The sequence below is a fragment of the Pleurodeles waltl genome, chromosome 6 (assembly GCF_031143425.1).
Source record: "Pleurodeles waltl isolate 20211129_DDA chromosome 6, aPleWal1.hap1.20221129, whole genome shotgun sequence".
Taxonomy (NCBI): domain Eukaryota; kingdom Metazoa; phylum Chordata; class Amphibia; order Caudata; family Salamandridae; genus Pleurodeles; species Pleurodeles waltl.
In genome coordinates this window covers 31667873-31686601 of record NC_090445.1, presented here as the reverse complement: position 1 = coordinate 31686601, position 18729 = coordinate 31667873, and the positions used below count along the sequence as shown (strand labels likewise).

Sequence of the window (18729 nt, the reverse complement as noted above, 5' to 3'; positions counted from 1 at the left end):
ACAACAGACTCAACTTCTACGCCCCCACACGTCCAACTCCGCTCTGCCGACCTCGCCCTCGCCATCGTCCCCCGAATCCAGCGCAAGACCTCTGGCGGCAGATCCTTCTCCTTCCTCGCCGCCAAGACCTGGAACTCTCTCCCCACCTCGCTACGTCAGACCCAGGACCTCCTCACCTTCAGGAGACTCCTCAAGACTTGGCTCTACGAACGCTAGCAGCACCTTTCCTCCCCCCCCCCCCCCCCCCCCCCCCCCCAGCGCCTCAAAACCCTGACGGGTACATAGTGCGCTTTATAAATGTTATGATTGATTGATTGATTTCAGTTCTGCAGATGTTTGTGTGTTTAAGTTTTTGTTAGCACCTCATCCTAAATACATTTCACAGTTCTAACTTGTGGAACCTTTTTTGTTCTTTGAGTCCTTTGTTTTCCCTCTCTAACCTCACATCTTACTGTCTCGTGCCTGTTGCTATTCTAGGTGCACCAGAGTGCCTGGCATTGGATATCTGGCTTTCTTCGCTAACTGGGCATCAAAACTTGGTGAACTGCCTTTGGTTCCCTAAGTGGTTTGGGAGACTTTTTTAGTGTTTGGGATTCTAAAATGTTGGATTTTTTTGGGAAACTCAGCCATGAGCTCAGATCAACTGGGAAACCTAGTTTGTACCCAGGGCTTTTAAGGTTCTAGGAATAAATCTTAATTTGATGTATTGTATTTCTTTGTCTGGCACCACTATCTGATGTAAAATCCAAAAAAACTATAGTAAACAAGATGGCACACAAACCCCCCCCCCCCCCCCCCCCCCCGACCCCACCAGGGGCTGGCATTGGCCACTGGCACTAGGTTGGAAAGATCTAGAAGCTAACTTAAAATCATTAGAAAAGATATTGTATTTTTCCCCACCTTTTTCCAAACCTTAATTTCTGAAGTGATCTCTTTGGCTAGGCACTGATGAGTAACTAACATATTGAACCCAATTGTAAGTATTGGCTGCTTGTCCTAGCTACAAGGGGAGCGTAAATCCGCCCACAGGGAGTGAACTGTTTTTCAAGTTAGGGGCGCACATCATTGTTGGTGGCCCTTGCCCAGTGGTGAAAGACCGTACCAACCATAGCTAGCCCTCTAACCACTGTATGGCATTGAATCCCATGAACAGGCCTCACAGTTATGCCCGTCTGTCTTACTGTGGTTGGAGGCCAGATTAAAGTCTTCAGTGGAGGTTGGTGCTGGCTCGATCACTTGTATTGAAAGGTGTTTTTTTCATAGGGATTTCATTTATAACATTCCCATATTCTGTTTGCCTAGTCAGGTGGTTTATTTTTGCCAGTCTTACTATAAGAAGATTTTGGGGAGAGAAAAATGGACGCATAATATTTATATATATATATATATATATATATATATATATATATATATATATATATATTATTTAGCATGTTGATGTGGCATGTTGCTCTGAGAAGGAAAGCTTTGAAGAAATGCTACAAGGGATCCCAACCTTTGGGATGTGGCACAGAGGAAAACAATGGTTGCACAGATTAGGACAGTGTAGCACAACCTTGCTAAGTGTTCACCAGTCCGGTTTTGTCTTAATTCATAGTGTCTTGAACCAAATTCTGGGAACAAATTCATTGGTAATCGTGGAAGGTCAATAGCTGCCATCAGGAAGGGTCACATCAGTACTAAAGAGCTTTGAGCGCCAGTCAGGGACATGTACTTACCTAGCATTAGCTACAGCTAACATCACTTTGTTGCATGCTTGAGCCCACTAGAGCAACTTTGCAGAAATATAAACTGATGAAAACCCTGGGCAATGAAGAGTATAGTGCTGTTGCTTCAAATTGTTGTAAGCAAGAGGACTGGTTGTCCTCTGATGGGAGCATATATATATATTGTCCCCGATGGGACTTCTTGTAAGGTCTGTGAAGAAGCTGCAGGATGCCTCCAGCGACGTGTTGCAGCAGTTTGTATCTCTTCTGTCCCTCAAGCCTATTTTTGCACTGCGTTACCTTCCAACAAGATTATTCATGCTTGTTCCTTGTCTCCAAGCGCTCATTTTATGGTGTCAAGTCTTTGCTTCTGCTTCTCTATTCATTACTTCCAGTTAATTTTCATTACCTGAAAACTGAATAGGTACAGAATTAATTTTCTATGGGCAGAATTCTGCACAAGTGTTAGTTTTATGAAGTTAGAGTTTTCAAATAATGTTCCTTACTTTGGCAAACATTTTTCAGATTCAAGCAGAAGTCTGTGGCAAAATGTCAAGCAGAAATTGGATGTTCAGCAGGGGTGTGGAATTTATTAAAATATCTACTTGTTGCTTGAGACAGGTTGCTTCTGAAATCTACTTGTCCTGTAAAAAAAATCTACTTGCCTCTTTGGTGCCATGTAGTGCGGCGACAAATTATGGCCGCAATCTCATTATGTGAGACCTCTGATAATAGGCTCTTTGATTATGCCAGGGCTACTACTATAATAGGGCTTGAATACTTGCAGTTTCAATCCCTACTATAGCAATTCTCTTATTTTGCCACCTTTCTGCAGATCTGCATACTGGGGCTGGAGGAAGCAGTAAGCAATAGTTCCAGGGCTGGAATGCCTTTGAGTCTGCACATCTACTAACTTGCATGTTTTAAGGATTTTCACCAGCTCTTCTCTAATCTTTTCCCATAACGAGAAAGCTTGTAAATTTACTCCTGACAATAGTAGAAGTTCTTCTGAGGATGGAAAAAAGAGGTTGGAGGGAAAGTGAACTTGAAAATGCTCCATTTATTTTCACATGAGCAAATCTATACATGCATATTTGCTCGTGCTAAAATACAGTTCACAAATATTTCCTGGGAGTACAGTTGCCAGGGCTACTTCTGTAAGTTCTTGTGAATTCACAAAAGCTACTAATTCAAAAACATATACTATAGGTGCACTTTTGTGACTTTCTTTAAGAATTGGGTCCCTAATTAGGTCTGGTATTAACAAAGAGATTTTGTTTTTATTAAACTTCTATTTCTCTATTATTGCCTGGCTTAACTGAGTGATCGCATTCTACTCTTCCGCAAGGCGCGTGTTGGCAAACAAAGTCGTTTTTGTTCAGTGCAGAGAACTACTGTGGCAATCAAAGGCGTAGCAAAACTGGAGGGAGCTCCCCTGCAAAGAACATGGAGACCTCCCCTCCAGACTCCCTCAGGGCAGGCGTATAGTGCTGAGGAGGGCTGTGGGGCCTTTTTTTTTTTTTTTTTTTTTTTTTTTTTACACCACTGGTATCAGTGTGTGCCTTTTGAGACCACCATTTTTGTTCTTCTTTTTGCCAGTTTTTTACGATGGTGTGGGCCTGGCAGCTCCCACAACAATAAAGTGGTACAAAAACCATGTCAAAACAAGACACTCATTGACAAAACCAAAAGACTCTAAAAAAATATCGGATCAGTTGGCTTTGCCAGTGCTTGTTTATTTTCATGCTTCCCATGATCTTGTTGAAAATGGCTAGACTGATTTTCCTTTAGGAATATTTTTTGGAAATATTAGCATGCATCAATACATTTTACTAAATGATGCTTCAAAGAAATAGCACCTAAACTTTCATAGTAGTGAAATGTTTTTTTCCTACGTGCATTTAAAAAAAACATTTTATTTTGAAAGCAAAGAAATCATCACTCTTGCTTACAAGCTTCTGCAAACATTTGCATCTAAACAGAGCGCATTCTGGGAGCACTATACTTAGCCTCATATTGTTAAACTTTTCAAAACGTGTCTACACTTGTTGCCCTTGACCCCAAACAATATGTCCCGGGCGTCGGGTGATAGGAATTCCACATCCCTGTTCAGGGTTTTCCTGCAAAGTGATGAAATTAAGGCAATTTTATCTATTTACTTTTAGAAGTTTGAAATGTAAAATGTATGAAAATACAGACTCACTTAGGTCAGCATAGTAAAGCTTTCTTCTCCACAAAATAGGCAAGAAAAAAATGCCCTTTTGAATGAAACTTATTTTCTCAGCCGACTTGGTGAAGTAAAGTTTGCAGTTTATTTTGCAGTAGGGGGGCACCTTCAAGCCCTTTGTGGAGGTTCCTGTCCTGCCTTGTGCCCTTTTTACACGTTGGTCTCCTAGATATTGGCTTCCTACCCCATGTGCAGGTTTCAGTTCCAAAAGTGAAATCTCATACGCTACCCCTACTTTTCATGCCCCGCTGGTAGCTGCCTATCCTTTGTGTGCCCTACTAGCTACATGGAACTCTACACTGATCTCACCTGCAAAGAACACATTTCCAGGAAACCCGAAATAGCTCAGTACCATCCACCTCTCCTTCCTGGAAAAAGTGAAAGCCTTCATGCCAGAAATGACTTTAGAATGGCGCACGCCCAGCTCGTTACACACCTAGATGAAGGTAATCCTCTGCTCAATGGCCAGCAAACCAGTGTACCCTCATGGTATTGTACGTACCACTGCATACCTCATCCAGAGTTTAAAGAAATCTAACCTCTTATCTCCAAACCCTCTATACCTTTGGATAAACTACATTGGCTCCCCCAGCCATCTACATAATCTTTAAGACCAGCTGCTTCACCCAGAAGCTAGCCTGAAAGAATACCCCGACATACCTGGCCAGGGCGTGAACTACCAGAGGTGGCCTGCAGAATACCAAGAGCTGGTACATTACCAGGCTGGAGGTATGAATGTGTAAGAAAATCAGAAAACAGGCCTGTAGGAAAGTACCATCTTGCCTGGCATGTTACCCCCATTTTTCACTGTATATGTGTTGTTTTAGTTGTATGTGTCACTGGGACCCTGTTCACCAGGGCCCCAGTGCTCATAAGTGTGCCTGAATGTGTTACCTGTGTAGTGACTAACTGTCTCACTGAGGCTCTGCTAATCAGAACCTCAGTGGTTATGCTCGCTCATTTCTTTCTAAATTGTCACTAACAGGCTAGTGACCAATTTTACCAATTTACATTGGCTTACTGGAACACCCTTATAATTCCCTAGTATATGGTACTGAGGTACCCAGGGTATTGGGGTTCCAGGAGATCCATATGGGCTGCAGCATTTCTTTTGCCACCCATAGGGAGCTCTGACAATTCTTACACAGGCCTGCCACTGCAGCCTGAGTGAAATAACGTCCACGTTATTTCACAGCCATTTTTCACTGCACTTAAGTAACTTATAAGTCACCTATATGTCTAACCTTTACCTGGTAAAGGTTAGGTGCAAAGTTACTTAGTGTGAGGGCACCCTGGCACTAGCCAAGGTGCCCCCACATTGTTCAGAGCCAATTCCCTGAACTTTGTGAGTGCGGGGACACCATTACACGCGTGCACTACATATAGGTCAATACCTATATGTAGCTTCACAATGGTAACTCCGAATATGGCCATGTAACATGTCTATGATCATGGAATTGCCCCCTCTATGCCATCCTGGCATTGTTGGCACAAGTCGATGATCCCAGTGGTCTGTAGCACAGACCCTGGCACTGCCAAACTGCCTTTCCTGGGGTTTCACTGCAGCTGCTGCCAACCCCTCAGACAGGTTTCTGCCCTCCTGGGGTCAAGCCAGGCTTGTCCCAGGATGGCAGAACAAAGGACTTCCTCTGAGAGAGGGTGTTACACCCTCTCCCTTTGGAAAATGGTGTGAAGGCAGGGGAGGGGTAGCCTCCCCCAGCCTCTGGAAATGCTTTCTTGGGCACAGATGTGCCCAATTCTGCATAAGCCAGTCTACACCGGTTCAGGGACCCCTTAGCCCCTGCTCTGGCGCGAAACTGGACAAAGGAAAGGGGAGTGACCACTCCCCTGACCTGCACCTCCCCTGGGAGGTGTCCAGAGCTCCTCCAGTGTGCTCCAGACCTCTGCCATCTTGGAAACAGAGGTGCTGCTGGCACACTGGACTGCTCTGAGTGGCCAGTGCCACCAGGTGACGTCAGAGACTCCTTGTGATAGGCTCCTTCAGGTGTTGCTAGCCTATCCTCTCTCCTAGGTAGCCAAACCCTCTTTTCTGGCTATTTAGGGTCTCTGTCTCTGGGGAAACTTTAGATAACGAATGCAAGAGCTCAGCCGAGTTCCTCTGCATCTCTCTCTTCACCTTCTGATAAGGAATCGACTGCTGACCGCGCTGGAAGCCTGCAAACCTGCAGCAAAGTAGCTAAGACGACTACTGCAACTCTGTAACGCTGATCCTGCCGCCTTCTCGACTGTTTTCCTGTCTGTGCATGCTGTGGGGGTAGTCTGCCTCCTCTCTGCACCAGAAGCTCCGAAGAAATCTCCTGTGGGTCGACGGAATCTTCCCCCTGCAACCGCAGGCACCAAAAAGCTGCATTACCGGTCCCTTGGGTCTCCTCTCAGCACGATGAGCGAGGTCCCTCGAATCCAGCAACTCTGTCCAAGTGACCCCCACAGTCCAGTGACTCTTCAGTCCAAGTTTGGTGGAGGTAAGTCCTTGCCTCACCTCGCTAGACTGCATTGCTGGGAACCGCGACTTTTGCAGCTACTCCGGCGGAAATCCTTTGTGCACAGTCCAGCCTGGGTCCACGGCGCTCTAACCTGCATTGCACAACCTCCTAAGTTGTTCTCCGGCGACGTGGGACTCCTTTGTGTAACTTCGGGTGAGCACCGTTTCACGCATCCTCGTAGTGCTTGTTTCTGGCACTTCTCCGGGTGCTACCTGCTGCTGAGAGGGCTCCTTGTCTTGCTCGACGTCCCCTCTCTCTCCTGGTCCAATTTGCGACCTCCTGGTCCCTCCAGGGCCACAGCAGCGTCCAAAAACGCTAACCGCACGATTTGCAGCTAGCAAGGCTTGTTGGCGTTCTTTCGGCGGGATAACACTTCTGCACGACTCTCCACGGCGAGAGGGATCCGTCCACCAAAGGGGAAGTCTCTAGCCCTTTTCGTTCCTGCAGAAACCTCAGCTTCTTCTGTCCAGTAGAAGCTTCTTTGCACCCGCAGCTGGCATTTCCTGGGCATATGCCCATCTCCGACTTGCTTGTGACTTTTGGACTTGGTCCCCTTGTTCCACAGGTACCCTAGATTGGAAATCCACAGTTGTTGCATTGTTGGTTTGTGTCTTTCCTGCATTATTCCTCTATCACGACTTCTTTGTCTTTTGGGGAACTTTAGTGCACTTTGCACTCACTTTTCAGGGTCTTGGGGAGGGCTAATTTTCTAACTCTCACTATTTTCTAATAGTCCCAGCGACCTTCTACAAGGTCACATAGGTTTGGGGTCCATTCGTGGTTCGCATTCCACTTTTGGAGTATATGGTTTGTGTTGCCCCTATCCCTATGTGTCCCCATTGCATCCTATTGTAACTATACATTGTTTGCACTGTTTTCTAAGACTATACTGCATATTTTTGCTATTGTGTATATATATCTTGTGTATATTTCCTATCCTCTCACTGAGAGTACACTCTAAGATACTTTGGCATATTGTCATAAAAATAAAGTACCTTTATTTTTAGTATAACTGTGTATTGTGTTTTCTTATGATATTGTGCAAGTGACACTTGTGGTACTGTGGTAGCTTCACACGTCTCCTAGTTCAGCCTAAGCTGCTCTGCTAAGCTACCATTATCTATCAGCCTAAGCTGCTAGACGCCCTATACACTAATAAGGGATAACTGGGCCTGGTGCAAGGTGCAAGTACCCCTTGGTACTCACTACAAGCCAGTCCAGCCTCCTTCAAGGCCACATGATTCTACACTCTAAAGATGCGGAACAGCATTCCCACTGACTCGGAAACGCGGCCACCCTTCTGAAATTCAGAAAGGCGCTGAAGAACTTCTCAAGGAACAATATTCCACCACTCGGTATAAATTCACTTGCTCTTTAATCTCTGTAAAAACCCTTGAATCAAACCCCTTGGCTCCCATCCATTGCTCAGAAGTCTATTGCATCCAATTACAAGACCTCACCTATAGTTACCCCTACTTACATACTTGCATCCCTGCTATTGCAATTTAGAGATCGAAAAGGAGACTTTGGAGTGTGATTGGCGATCAAACTTGGAGAAGTTTTTATTGCATAGAAATTACAATGAATCTGTAGAATGTTCATTTTAACTCAAAGAAAGTTTAAATCACGAAGGGAATTGAGGTCAGTTTTTCTAAGAGTTTGAATGAGCAGCTTCTGAACTACTGATAACTCCTGTATGAAGGGGCGTAGCTTGGCCAGTATGATTAGGAGGGTTTGAGCTTCAGATTTCCCGACAATCCGGCTGGCATATAATTTTTCAATAAATTATACCACAAGCCGAGTGCATGAGTGGGGCGTTGGGGGCAGTGGAAAGAGAGGTATGCGGTTTGGAAGGAGTAATAAGAGAGAAAACACAATATTCTGTTAAATAGCCAATATTCCTGAGGACTTTTGCACAGTGTGTGCGTTTTTTCTCTGTGAATCTAAAAACACCTCCTGAAATCCGACTGATCTCAGAATACCCGACTGAAAGCACTATACCTCTGCCTGTAAGTAGCTCCCCTGTGTGCAGCCTAGCTTAATAAATTAGAATTAAAACATGTACACCAAATTCAAGGCAAAATGTGTGTATTTTCAGAACTCATATGGTGATGTTTAGACAAAGGGTTGGGTTTTCAAAATATATTTGAAGCTAATTATTTGGTGATAAATGATGAGGTGTTGGAGAGATATATTATTGCCTTTTGTGCAGAGAGGTTTGCAGTTGTAGCTGTTAGGTATTCTGCACAAAGAGGCATTCCACACTTGCAAAGTCTCATTTACGTTACTGCTTGATGAAGTGAGGTGATCATATTTGGTAATCTTGCATAGGGTGGCCACTAATGTAATCTTGGCAGCTGTTTAAACACTACTATTAGTAGCCCGGGTTGATTTTCATTGATCAAAAGTAGCTCTTATTACAGCAAAGGTTGGAGACCCCTAATCTGTTGTCTCCTGGAGCATAGTCCTTTATGTGGAATGTTGTGGCCTTTGGCTTGGTTTTTGTCTTCCCCGAGAGGTTGGAAGGTGTGGAATTCCCCATTTCCAGACTCTTGCAAAAAAAAATATAGTCCTTGTAGATCACTGCTACACCCCAGCCCCTCTAATTCAAAACCAGCTTTTTCACAAATCAAGGATGATAACCCTGTTCCGGTGTGATGCACCTGTCCACCTCTGTCTGGCGAGGCGTAGACGGGTGTTGAATTCCTATAGCCCGATGCCGAGGACATATTGTTTGGGTTAAAGGACGACAAGATTTCTTTTTTTTTTTTTTGGTCCTTGGAGCAAGTAGGCCCAAACCCTTTGGCTGCCAGTTAGCGGGGAAGGGCGCTGTCACAGTTGAGTTAATATTTGTGTCTCTTTGTTAATGCTTTTCGAACTCGTATTTATGGTTCATTAATTCAAAGCCTTTATTTTTAGGGTAAGCGTTGTAAATAAATGCTGTAAGGTCACACTGTACCACTGACAATGGTTCCAGTAAAAAAAAAAAGTGTACACGCGTTTGAAAAGTTTAACAATATGATGCTACATATAATACTACCAGAATGGTCTCTGATTAGATGCAAACGTTTGCAGACGCTTATGAGCAAGATTGACGATTCTTTGCTTTCAAAATAAAATTTTCTGAAAAGAAATGACATTCAGGAAAAACATGCCAAATTACTGTGACATTTTAGGTATTATTGCTTTAAAGCATCATTTAGTAAAATGTGCTGATGCACGCTAGTATTAACAAAATATTCATAATGGAAAATCAGTGTAATCCTTTTCTGCAAGATTATGGGAAACATGAAAATAAACAAGCACTGGCAACGATCAAGCATTGGTTGTCAGTCTTTTGGTTTTGTCAATGCATGTCTTTTTTTGACATGGCTTATGTAACACTTTTTTTATTGTTGTGGGAGCTGCCCGGCCCTCAACATTGTAACAAACACTGGCTAGAGGCAAAAGATTTTTGGTCTCAAAAAGCATACACTGTCACTGAACAAAACTACTTTGTGTGCTAATATGCCTCTTGTAGAAGAGCAGAATGCTGTCACTCAGTAAAGCCAGCCGATAGATGGATAGAGAGAGGAATAGAATTTTAATAAAAACAAAATGTCTTGGTTAACGCCAGATCTAATTGGGGGGCCCAGTTCCTAAAGAAAGTCACAAAAGTGCACACATGGTACGTCTTTGCATTAGCGGCTTTCACCAATTCACAAGAACTTACAGCAGCAGACCAGGACAATGTACTTCTAGAAAACATTTGTGATCTGTATTTTAGCATGAGCAAATGTGCATTTATAGATTTACTCATGTGAAAATCTATTGAGTGTTTACAAGTTCACTTTCCCTTCAACCGCTTTGCTCCCAACCCTGGAAGAACTTCTGCTTCTGCCCTTTTCAGGAGTAAATTGTCAACCTTTCCCAGTATGGGAAAAGATTAGAGAGTAGATAGTGAAAATCCTTAAATATGCAAGTTAGTAGGTTTGCAAAGACTCAACGGCATTCCAGACGTGGAACTATTCCTTACTGCTTCCTCCAGCCCCAGTATGTAGATCTGTGGAGAGGGGGCAAAATAAGGAAATTGCTACAATAGGGTTTGAAATTGCTAGTATTTCAGCCCTACTTTATTAGCCCCCCCCGCATAATCAGAGGCTTATATCGGAGCTCTTATGTAATGAGATTGCTGCCATAATTTGTCGCTGCACTACATAACACCAAAGGACCTAGTAGTTTTTCTTACAGGACAAGTAGATTTAAGAAGCAACCTGTTGTGAGAAGGTAGCCTCTTTCTAGCCTTGTTACCCCCACTTTTGGCCTGTTTGTGAGTGTATGTCAGGATGTTTGTCACTGTTTTCACTGTCTCACTGGGATCCTGATAGCCAGGCCTCAGTGCTCATAGTGAAAACACTATGTTTTCAGTATGGTTGTTATGTGTCACTGGGATCCTGCTGGTCAGGACCCCAGTGCTCATAGGTTGGTGGCCTATATGTATGTGTCACTGGGACCCTGTCACACAGGGCCCCAGTGCTCATAGGTGTGCATGTATATGTTCCCTGTGTGGTGCCTAACTGTCTCACTGAGGCTCTGCTAACCAGAACCTCAGTGGTTATGCTCTCTCATTACTTTCAAATTGTCACTAACAGGCTAGTGACCAATTTTACCAATTTACATTGGCTTACTGGAACACCCTTATAATTCCCTAGTATATGGTACTGAGGTACCCAGGGTATTGGGGTTCCAGGAGATCCCTATGGGCTGCAGCATTTCTTTTGCCACCCATAGGGAGCTCTGACAATTCTTACATAGGCCTGCCACTGCAGCCTGAGTGAAATAACGTCCACGTTATTTCACAGCCATTTTACACTGCACTTAAGTAACTTATAAGTCACCTATATGTCTAACCTTTACCTGGTAAAGGTTAGGTGCAAAGTTACTTAGTGTGAGGGCACCCTGGCACTAGCCAAGGTGCCCCCACATTGTTCAGAGCCAATTCACTGAACTTTGTGAGTGCGGGGACACCATTACACGCGTGCACTACATATAGGTCACTACCTATATGTAGCTTCACCATGGTAACTCCGAATATGGCCATGTAACATGTCTATGATCATGGAATTGCCCCCTCTATGCCATCCTGGCATTGTTGGTACAATTCCATGATCCCAGTGGTCTGTAGCACAGACCCTGGTACTGCCAGACTGCCCTTCCTGGGGTTTCACTGCAGCTGCTGCTGCTGCCAACCCCTCAGACAGGCAGCTGCCCTCCTGGGGTCCAGCCAGGCCTGGCCCAGGATGGCAGAACAAAGAACTTCCTCTGCGAGAGGGTGTGACACCCTCTCCCTTTGGAAAATGGTGTGAAGGCAGGGGAGGAGTAGCCTCCCCCAGCCTCTGGAAATGCTTTGTTGGGCACAGATGTGCCCAATTCTGCATAAGCCAGTCTACACCGGTTCAGGGACCCCTTAGCCCCTGCTCTGGCGCGAAACTGGACAAAGGAAAGGGGAGTGACCACTCCCCTGACCTGCACCTCCCCTGGGAGGTGTCCAGAGCTCCTCCAGTGTGCTCCAGACCTCTGCCATCTTGGAAACAGAGGTGCTGCTGGCACACTGGACTGCTCTGAGTGGCCAGTGCCACCAGGTGACGTCAGAGACTCCTGCTGATAGGCTCCTTCAGGTGTTAGTAGCCTTTCCTCTCTCCTAGGTAGCCAAACCCTCTTTTCTGGCTATTTAGGGTCTCTGTCTCTGGGGAAACTTTAGATAACGAATGCATGAGCTCAGCCGAGTTCCTCTGCATCTCCCTCTTCACCTTCTGATAAGGAATCGACCGCTGACCGCGCTGGAAGCCTGCAAACCTGCAACATAGTAGCAAAGACGACTACTGCAACTCTGTAACGCTGATCCTGCCGCCTTCTCGACTGTTTTCCTGCTTGTGCATGCTGTGGGGGTAGTCTGCCTCCTCTCTGCACCAGAAGCTCCGAAGAAATCTCCCGTGGGTCGACGGAATCTTCCCCCTGCAACCGCAGGCACCAAAAAGCTGCATTACCGGTCCCTTGGGTCTCCTCTCAGCACGACGAGCGAGGTCCCTCGAATCCAGCGACACCGTCCAAGTGACCCCCACAGTCCAGTGACTCTTCAGCCCAAGTTTGGTGGAGGTAAGTCCTTGCCTCACCTCGCTGGGCTGCATTGCTGGGAACCGCGACTTTGCAAGCTTCTCCGGCCCCTGTGCACTTCCGGCGGAAATCCTGTGTGCACAGCCAAGCCTGGGTCCACGGCACTCTAACCTGCATTGCACGACTTTCTAAGTTGGTCTCCGGCGACGTGGGACTCCTTTGTGCAACTTCGGCGAGCACCGTTTCACGCATCCTCGTAGTGCCTGTTTCTGGCACTTCTCCGGGTGCTACCTGCTTCAGTGAGGGCTCTTTGTCTTGCTCGACGTCCCCTCTCTCTGCAGGTCCAATTTGCGACCTTCTGGTCCCTCCTGGGCCCCAGCAGCATCCAAAAACGCCAAACGCACGATTTGCGTGGAGCAAGGCTTGTTGGCGTCCATCCGGCGGGAAAACACTTCTGCACGACTCTCCAAGGCGTGGGGGATCCATCCTCCAAAGGGGAAGTCTCTAGCCCTTGTCGTTCCTGCAGTATTCACAGTTCTTCAGCCTAGTAAGAGCTTCTTTGCACCAACCGCTGGCATTTCTTGGGCATCTGCCCATCTCCGAGTTGCTTGTGACTTTTGGACTTGGTCCCCTTGTTCCACAGGTACCCTCAGTCAGGAATCCATCGTTGTTGCATTGCTGATTTGTGTTTTCCTTGCAATTTCCCTCTAACACGACTATTTTTTCCTTAGGGGAACTTTAGTGCACTTTGCACTCACTTTTCAGGGTCTTGGTGAGGGTTATTTTTCTAACTCTCACTATTTTCTAATAGTCCCAGCGACCCTCTACAAGGTCACATAGGTTTGGGGTCCATTCGTGGTTCGCATTCCACTTCTGGAGTATATGGTTTGTGTTGCCCCTATCCCTATGTTTCCCCATTGCATCCTATTGTAACTATACATTGTTTGCACTGTTTTCTAAGACTATACTGCATATTTTTTTTCTATTGTGTATACATATCTTGTGTATATTTCCTATCCTCTCACTGAGGGTACACTCTAAGATACTTTGGCATATTGTCATAAAAATAAAGTACCTTTATTTTTAGTATAACTGTGTATTGTGTTTTCTTATGATATTGTGCATATGACACTAAGTGGTACTGTAGTAGCTTCACACGTCTCCTAGTTCAGCCTGAGCTGCTTTGCTAAGCTACCATTATCTATCAGCCTAAGCTGCTAGACACCCTATACACTAATAAGGGATAACTGGGCCTGGTGCAAGGTGCAAGTACCCCTTGGTACTCACTACAAGCCAGTCCAGCCTCCTACACCTGTCCCATGAACAAGTAGATATTTTATTAAAATCCACACCCCTGATAGATTATTAAAGTTACATCTGCAATCTGAAGGTCCTATTTAGTGGGTGATCTGCATTTATGTAGGAATCAGTAGAGGTAGGACTGATGTGCCAGTTGCAGACAACAATATAGTTCTGTTTTGTATTAGATTGTGGAGGTGTACATTTTTGCCAACGCAGCAAAATCATATCTTCCAATTGGGTTTGATGATCGGTATCATGTTGACATTGAAATATTTGTGTTTGTTCTGAACATGAGTGCTCCAGTGTGGTTCTTCGTTGCGTCAAAATCTAAATTTGACATTTGTGGAGCCTCTGAGGCATGCAAAGAGTTGCTGATTAAGTGTTCTTGATGAGCAGCAGGTAGTACAGGAACATTTAACATCTCGTGCTTGCGGTCTGATCTCTGGTAGGCTGGTGTCCACTTGGGAGAAAAGTTTTTTGATGCGATGAAGGATCTCTTAGTAACATGACTGGTTTAGGGAAGGTATCATTCACACCAAGGTTAGTGGTAGTTCAGAATCAATATCTGAGATGGGGGGCGGGGGTGGTGCAGGGGTGCGGGGGGGGGGTGGGGCGAAGGTTTAGAGGAGTTTGGAGTGCCTAATCTTGAAACAGCCAATACAGCTCATGGCGCACTATTATGTGTCCCAATGCGAATACTGAATGAATGTAGGGGGTCAGGGTTCCCTAAATCAACAAAGATTTGGACACCTTCTGGAGCTCCTGCTTTTCTGCTAGGTTTGTGCTTAACAAATTGATTTGTGTAGGAATGATATTAACTGTTCATCTTTTTCGTACTTTCTCTAGTCTTCCGCCATCTGCTGGGAAGTCTTGAACCCGCCTCCCGTGCTGCCAGGGGGCCTCGGGATGGCACAGTCGGTGAATGTCGTGGAGCTTCTCTACCTGCTCAACTCTCCACTCTTACAAACTCAAGAGCAAATCCACACACTCATTAAGGAACATCTGAATACAGGTATGGGACTGAGATCGAGAGTGCTGGAGTGATGGGCCCACTGGCACCACACCAGAGAAGAGTGGAAAGCGCTCAATAAAACTTGGCGAAAGTGTTTGAGTTGGAAGTATTGCATTTTTCTATAATAAAATGTGTGTTCTTATATCATGCAGTATGTACAGAACTGCCTTAGGGCACCAGATGATGCTCCTATTTGTATTTGTTGCAGCTTACATGTCCAGAATAAGAGCACGTTGTTATAAATCTCTCCAGAATTCCATCTGCAAAAGCCACATTAGCCTTCCCTTGTCCATTCTGCAGATGTGAGCTAGCCCTGGCCCAATTAGCTCTTTCACGTGCAAAACTCGTGCAGCGTAGACAGGCTGATATCGGAGTTAACATTTACTGGCGCCACGCAGAACGTTGCTTGGCATCTTGTGATCTGTGGTTTTAGCAATCTTGCCAGCAATGAAACACAAGCCTTACTATGAGTCCAGCAGCCCTTTTGTTTTGCCTGGTTGACAGTTGTGCTTTTCATAATGTGGACCTCTTGAGTGTGGGTAGATCGAAAGAGATTTTGGGAGGTGGTGGGAGGGGGAGGTTGGGCAGAACAGAAATGAGCTCTTGTTTCTTCACTGTACAAAATATTTTTGTATGCAGTTTGTGAATCTGTTCTTTAACAATGTCAACAATCCTAAAACTCTTAACACTGCTATCTGCAAGTCGCCCACCAACTTAGTTGCATGCAGGGTTGGAGTTTGCAGAGTCGACATTGTATAGCGTGTGGTTGACACCAGCTCAGTCTCTGTAACCACTAACATATAGAGCAGAGGGTCCACGGGAATGGAGGGCACAGGTAGCTAATTCTGTCTGTTTACATAGTGTTGCTTCTCTAGCACAGTCCTAGCTGCAAAGCAGTGGGGATGCTGTGAATCAATTGTGGTTGGGTGCGATTCAGGACCTTGTACTAGAAGTGGGTTTTGCCAAGTTGCTTTGTGCATGTACATTACTCACATCCTCCATTTTTTAGGCACTGGGAGAATATTGGTTGTCAAGAATTACATGATTTCTGGACATCTAGTACAACCCAAGTCTGCAAGTTCTAAAGTAAGCAACTTGGGCCCTTAAGTACCTCTCCTTCATCCTCCTTGATTTTAGTCTGCACACTTTTGGGTTTCCCTTTTTAGTTTTTTCCAATTCAAAATAAAACCAACAAAAACAAACATTTTTTTTTTTTTTTTTTTTTGAATGAATGAAAGACCTTAACCAGACGCACATACACACTGTATATTTGATGGCTCAAAGACGAAGCGAATGATGGGCCAAACTGCAAAGAAAACGTACATTTCGATACTTTCCTAAAGAAGAGGTTGGAAATCAAGAAGCTGCGTAACTGGAGGGAATTCCACAGCAAGAGGACCAAGAAAGGAAAACTAGTGGCCATCCAAGTAGACATATTTAAAAGTAAGAATGGCGCAAGGAGCACCTCGTTAACAGCAGAAAATGCTTGAGGGAAAGGAGGCTGTGTCTCCCTGAGAAACACGAGTGGTATTCCTCAACAAGTAACCAGTGAATGCAGCGATATTTGCATGCGACGTTATGGTCACAATTGATATGGTCTTTCGCCTTCTGAATGCGCTGCAGTAGCGACTGATCCGCCTTGATCCAAAAATTACTTACAACTTAAGCTAGGAAGGACATAGGTCCCAAAGTAGGCACCCAAAAAGTTTAGTTCCAGAAACGTGACTGATCTCCAATAACAAAAATCTGATGGTGGAATATGTGTTAGTTCATTAGTGCCCTAATGTGTAACTTTAAAATTTTGATTATATGAAAAAAATACATGGAAACAAAAAGGAAAGATGAAAATATGGATTTAAAAGCAGATTTGAACAATGGACCTGTGTCAATATGTGCACAATGCACCTAGTTTACATCCCAGTTGCAGGAAGAGGAGCAGTGGAGTTGGCCGTGTCCGGCTGAGGCCGCTGGCGGAGCACGGATGGCTTCTTCTGATGTTTCTTGGTTGGTAGTTGCATGTGGGTGAATGGTCTGGAGCATACGGTTGAAATAATTAAATCCTGGTAACGACCTATATTTCTCATTGACTGTTCTAAAGCCTGTTGTCTTTGTCCAACAGAGCGTGGGCCTACACTTGTAAACCACCTAGTGGATTTCTATTTGGAAACCAACTCTGAACAAGCAATGCAGATTCTCTCTTCAGTGCAGGAGCCTCATGACAAGGTAAGAAGTGTGCCGTCCCGATAGATTCTAGGCTGCCTTTGTCCAAATCTACTGTAAACCTAGCTACATAAACTCTCAGTTTCACTCCTAATGAAGCATTTCTCTGGATTTTGATACCCTGAATGTAACCATCAAGCACTTCATGATCTGTAACCAAGATACAACATTAACTTCCTGCTTGCTGTTGTACTTTCATACTCCTTATGTGGTATTAAAGGGAGCGTACCTCCAGTCCCAAGATAACTCTTGCATTAAACATAAGTAGAATTTAGGATAATAAAAAATGCACAGGTTACCTTTATTGTTCTTGAGCATGTATATACCACAAAATCTGCCATTAGTCATGGATCGCAGTTCCGGCTGACCTTACAAATTGCTCCAAAGTTTACATGTCTGACTGGGGTCTGAATAAGCTTGTTGAGTAGTGATGTCAGGAAGGGTGAAATGATGTGCCTTTGTTAGGTGTGTGTAGGGCTTAGTGACCTGTGCCTTTGAAAGGTGAGGCAAAAGGACTAAACCAATATTGTGAAGGTAAGGGGGGACACACGTGTAAGTGGGTGACGAGATGGAAAGATAGTCTGGGTGGGGGCCGAGAAAAAGGCACATGGGAGATCACAGAAAGAAACACAGGGTCATCTCGCAGTCCAAGTGCTTGTTATCAGAGCTGGAACTTTACCAAGCCTTTCGAGTTGGCCGGGAGATGCAGTGACTCTACCACAAGCTGAAGTGGTTCTTCTTCCGAGACCACCTTCCTCTGAGAGACTCCGCTAAGCAGTCACATAGAACCCTTACACTGTTCCTTCGACCTGAATTGGGCTGCCCGAGATCCGCCATATAGAGTGCACGTGCCTCCTGGCCGCCTTTAGCTTCTCGCGCCACCATCCACCCTGGAGAACGGTAGGTGCTGCAACCATAACACACGCGCGATTGCTGCTAGTGCCATCCCACTATCCACCCTGGAGAACGGTCAGTGCTGCAACCATAACACATGCGCGATTGCTGCTAGTGGCGTCCCACTGCCGTCCCACCATCCACCCTGGAGAACGGTCAGTGCTGCAACCATTACACACCTGCGATTGCTGCAAGTGCCGTCCCACCATCCACCCTGGAGAACGGTCAGTGCTGCAACCATAACACACGCGCGATTGCTGCTAGTGCCGTCCCACCATCCACCCTGGAGAACGGTCAGTGCTGCAACCATAACACACCTGCGATTGCTGCAAGTGCCATCCCACCATCCACCCTGGAGAACGGTCAGTGCTGCAACCATAACACACGCGCGATTGCTGCTAGTGCCGTTCCACCATCCACCCTGGAGAACGGTCAGTGCTGCAACCATAACACACCTGCGATTGCTGCAAGTGCCGTTCCACCATCCACCCTGGAGAACGGTCAGTGCTGCAACCATAACACACCTGCGATTGCTGCAAGTGCCGTCCCACCATCCACCCTGGAGAACGGTCAGTGCTGCGACCATAACACACCAGCGATTGCTGCAAGTGCCGTCCCACTATCCAGGGTTGGAGCTGCCCGGAATCCATCTGAAGAGCAACTTCACAGGCGCTTTTGTGGAAGCCGATCTGTTCATTGCATGCGCTCGCCTCTGCTGACAATAGACAAGTGCATCTGGGCGGAGTTTTGACCTGGCCATCTCCATGCCAC

At 45.5% G+C, this 18729-nt stretch overlaps 1 protein-coding gene across 3 annotated transcripts in view; it reads left to right on the top strand.

Moving 5' to 3' along the window:
- TSC1 (TSC complex subunit 1) overlaps positions 1 to 18729 on the top strand; it is a 188673-nt gene that overhangs the window by 40573 nt on the left and 129371 nt on the right. For 2 of the 3 annotated variants that reach the window (XM_069237129.1, XM_069237128.1), the window contains exons 2-3: positions 14679 to 14844; positions 16964 to 17067. In XM_069237129.1, coding sequence (XP_069093230.1) covers positions 14739 to 14844; positions 16964 to 17067 — 210 coding nt within the window. In that variant the 5' untranslated portion in view covers positions 14679 to 14738. Of the gene's footprint in view, positions 1 to 14678; positions 14845 to 16164; positions 16288 to 16963; positions 17068 to 18729 lie in introns of those variants that run through there. The other variant, XM_069237130.1, reaches the window with a different exon arrangement.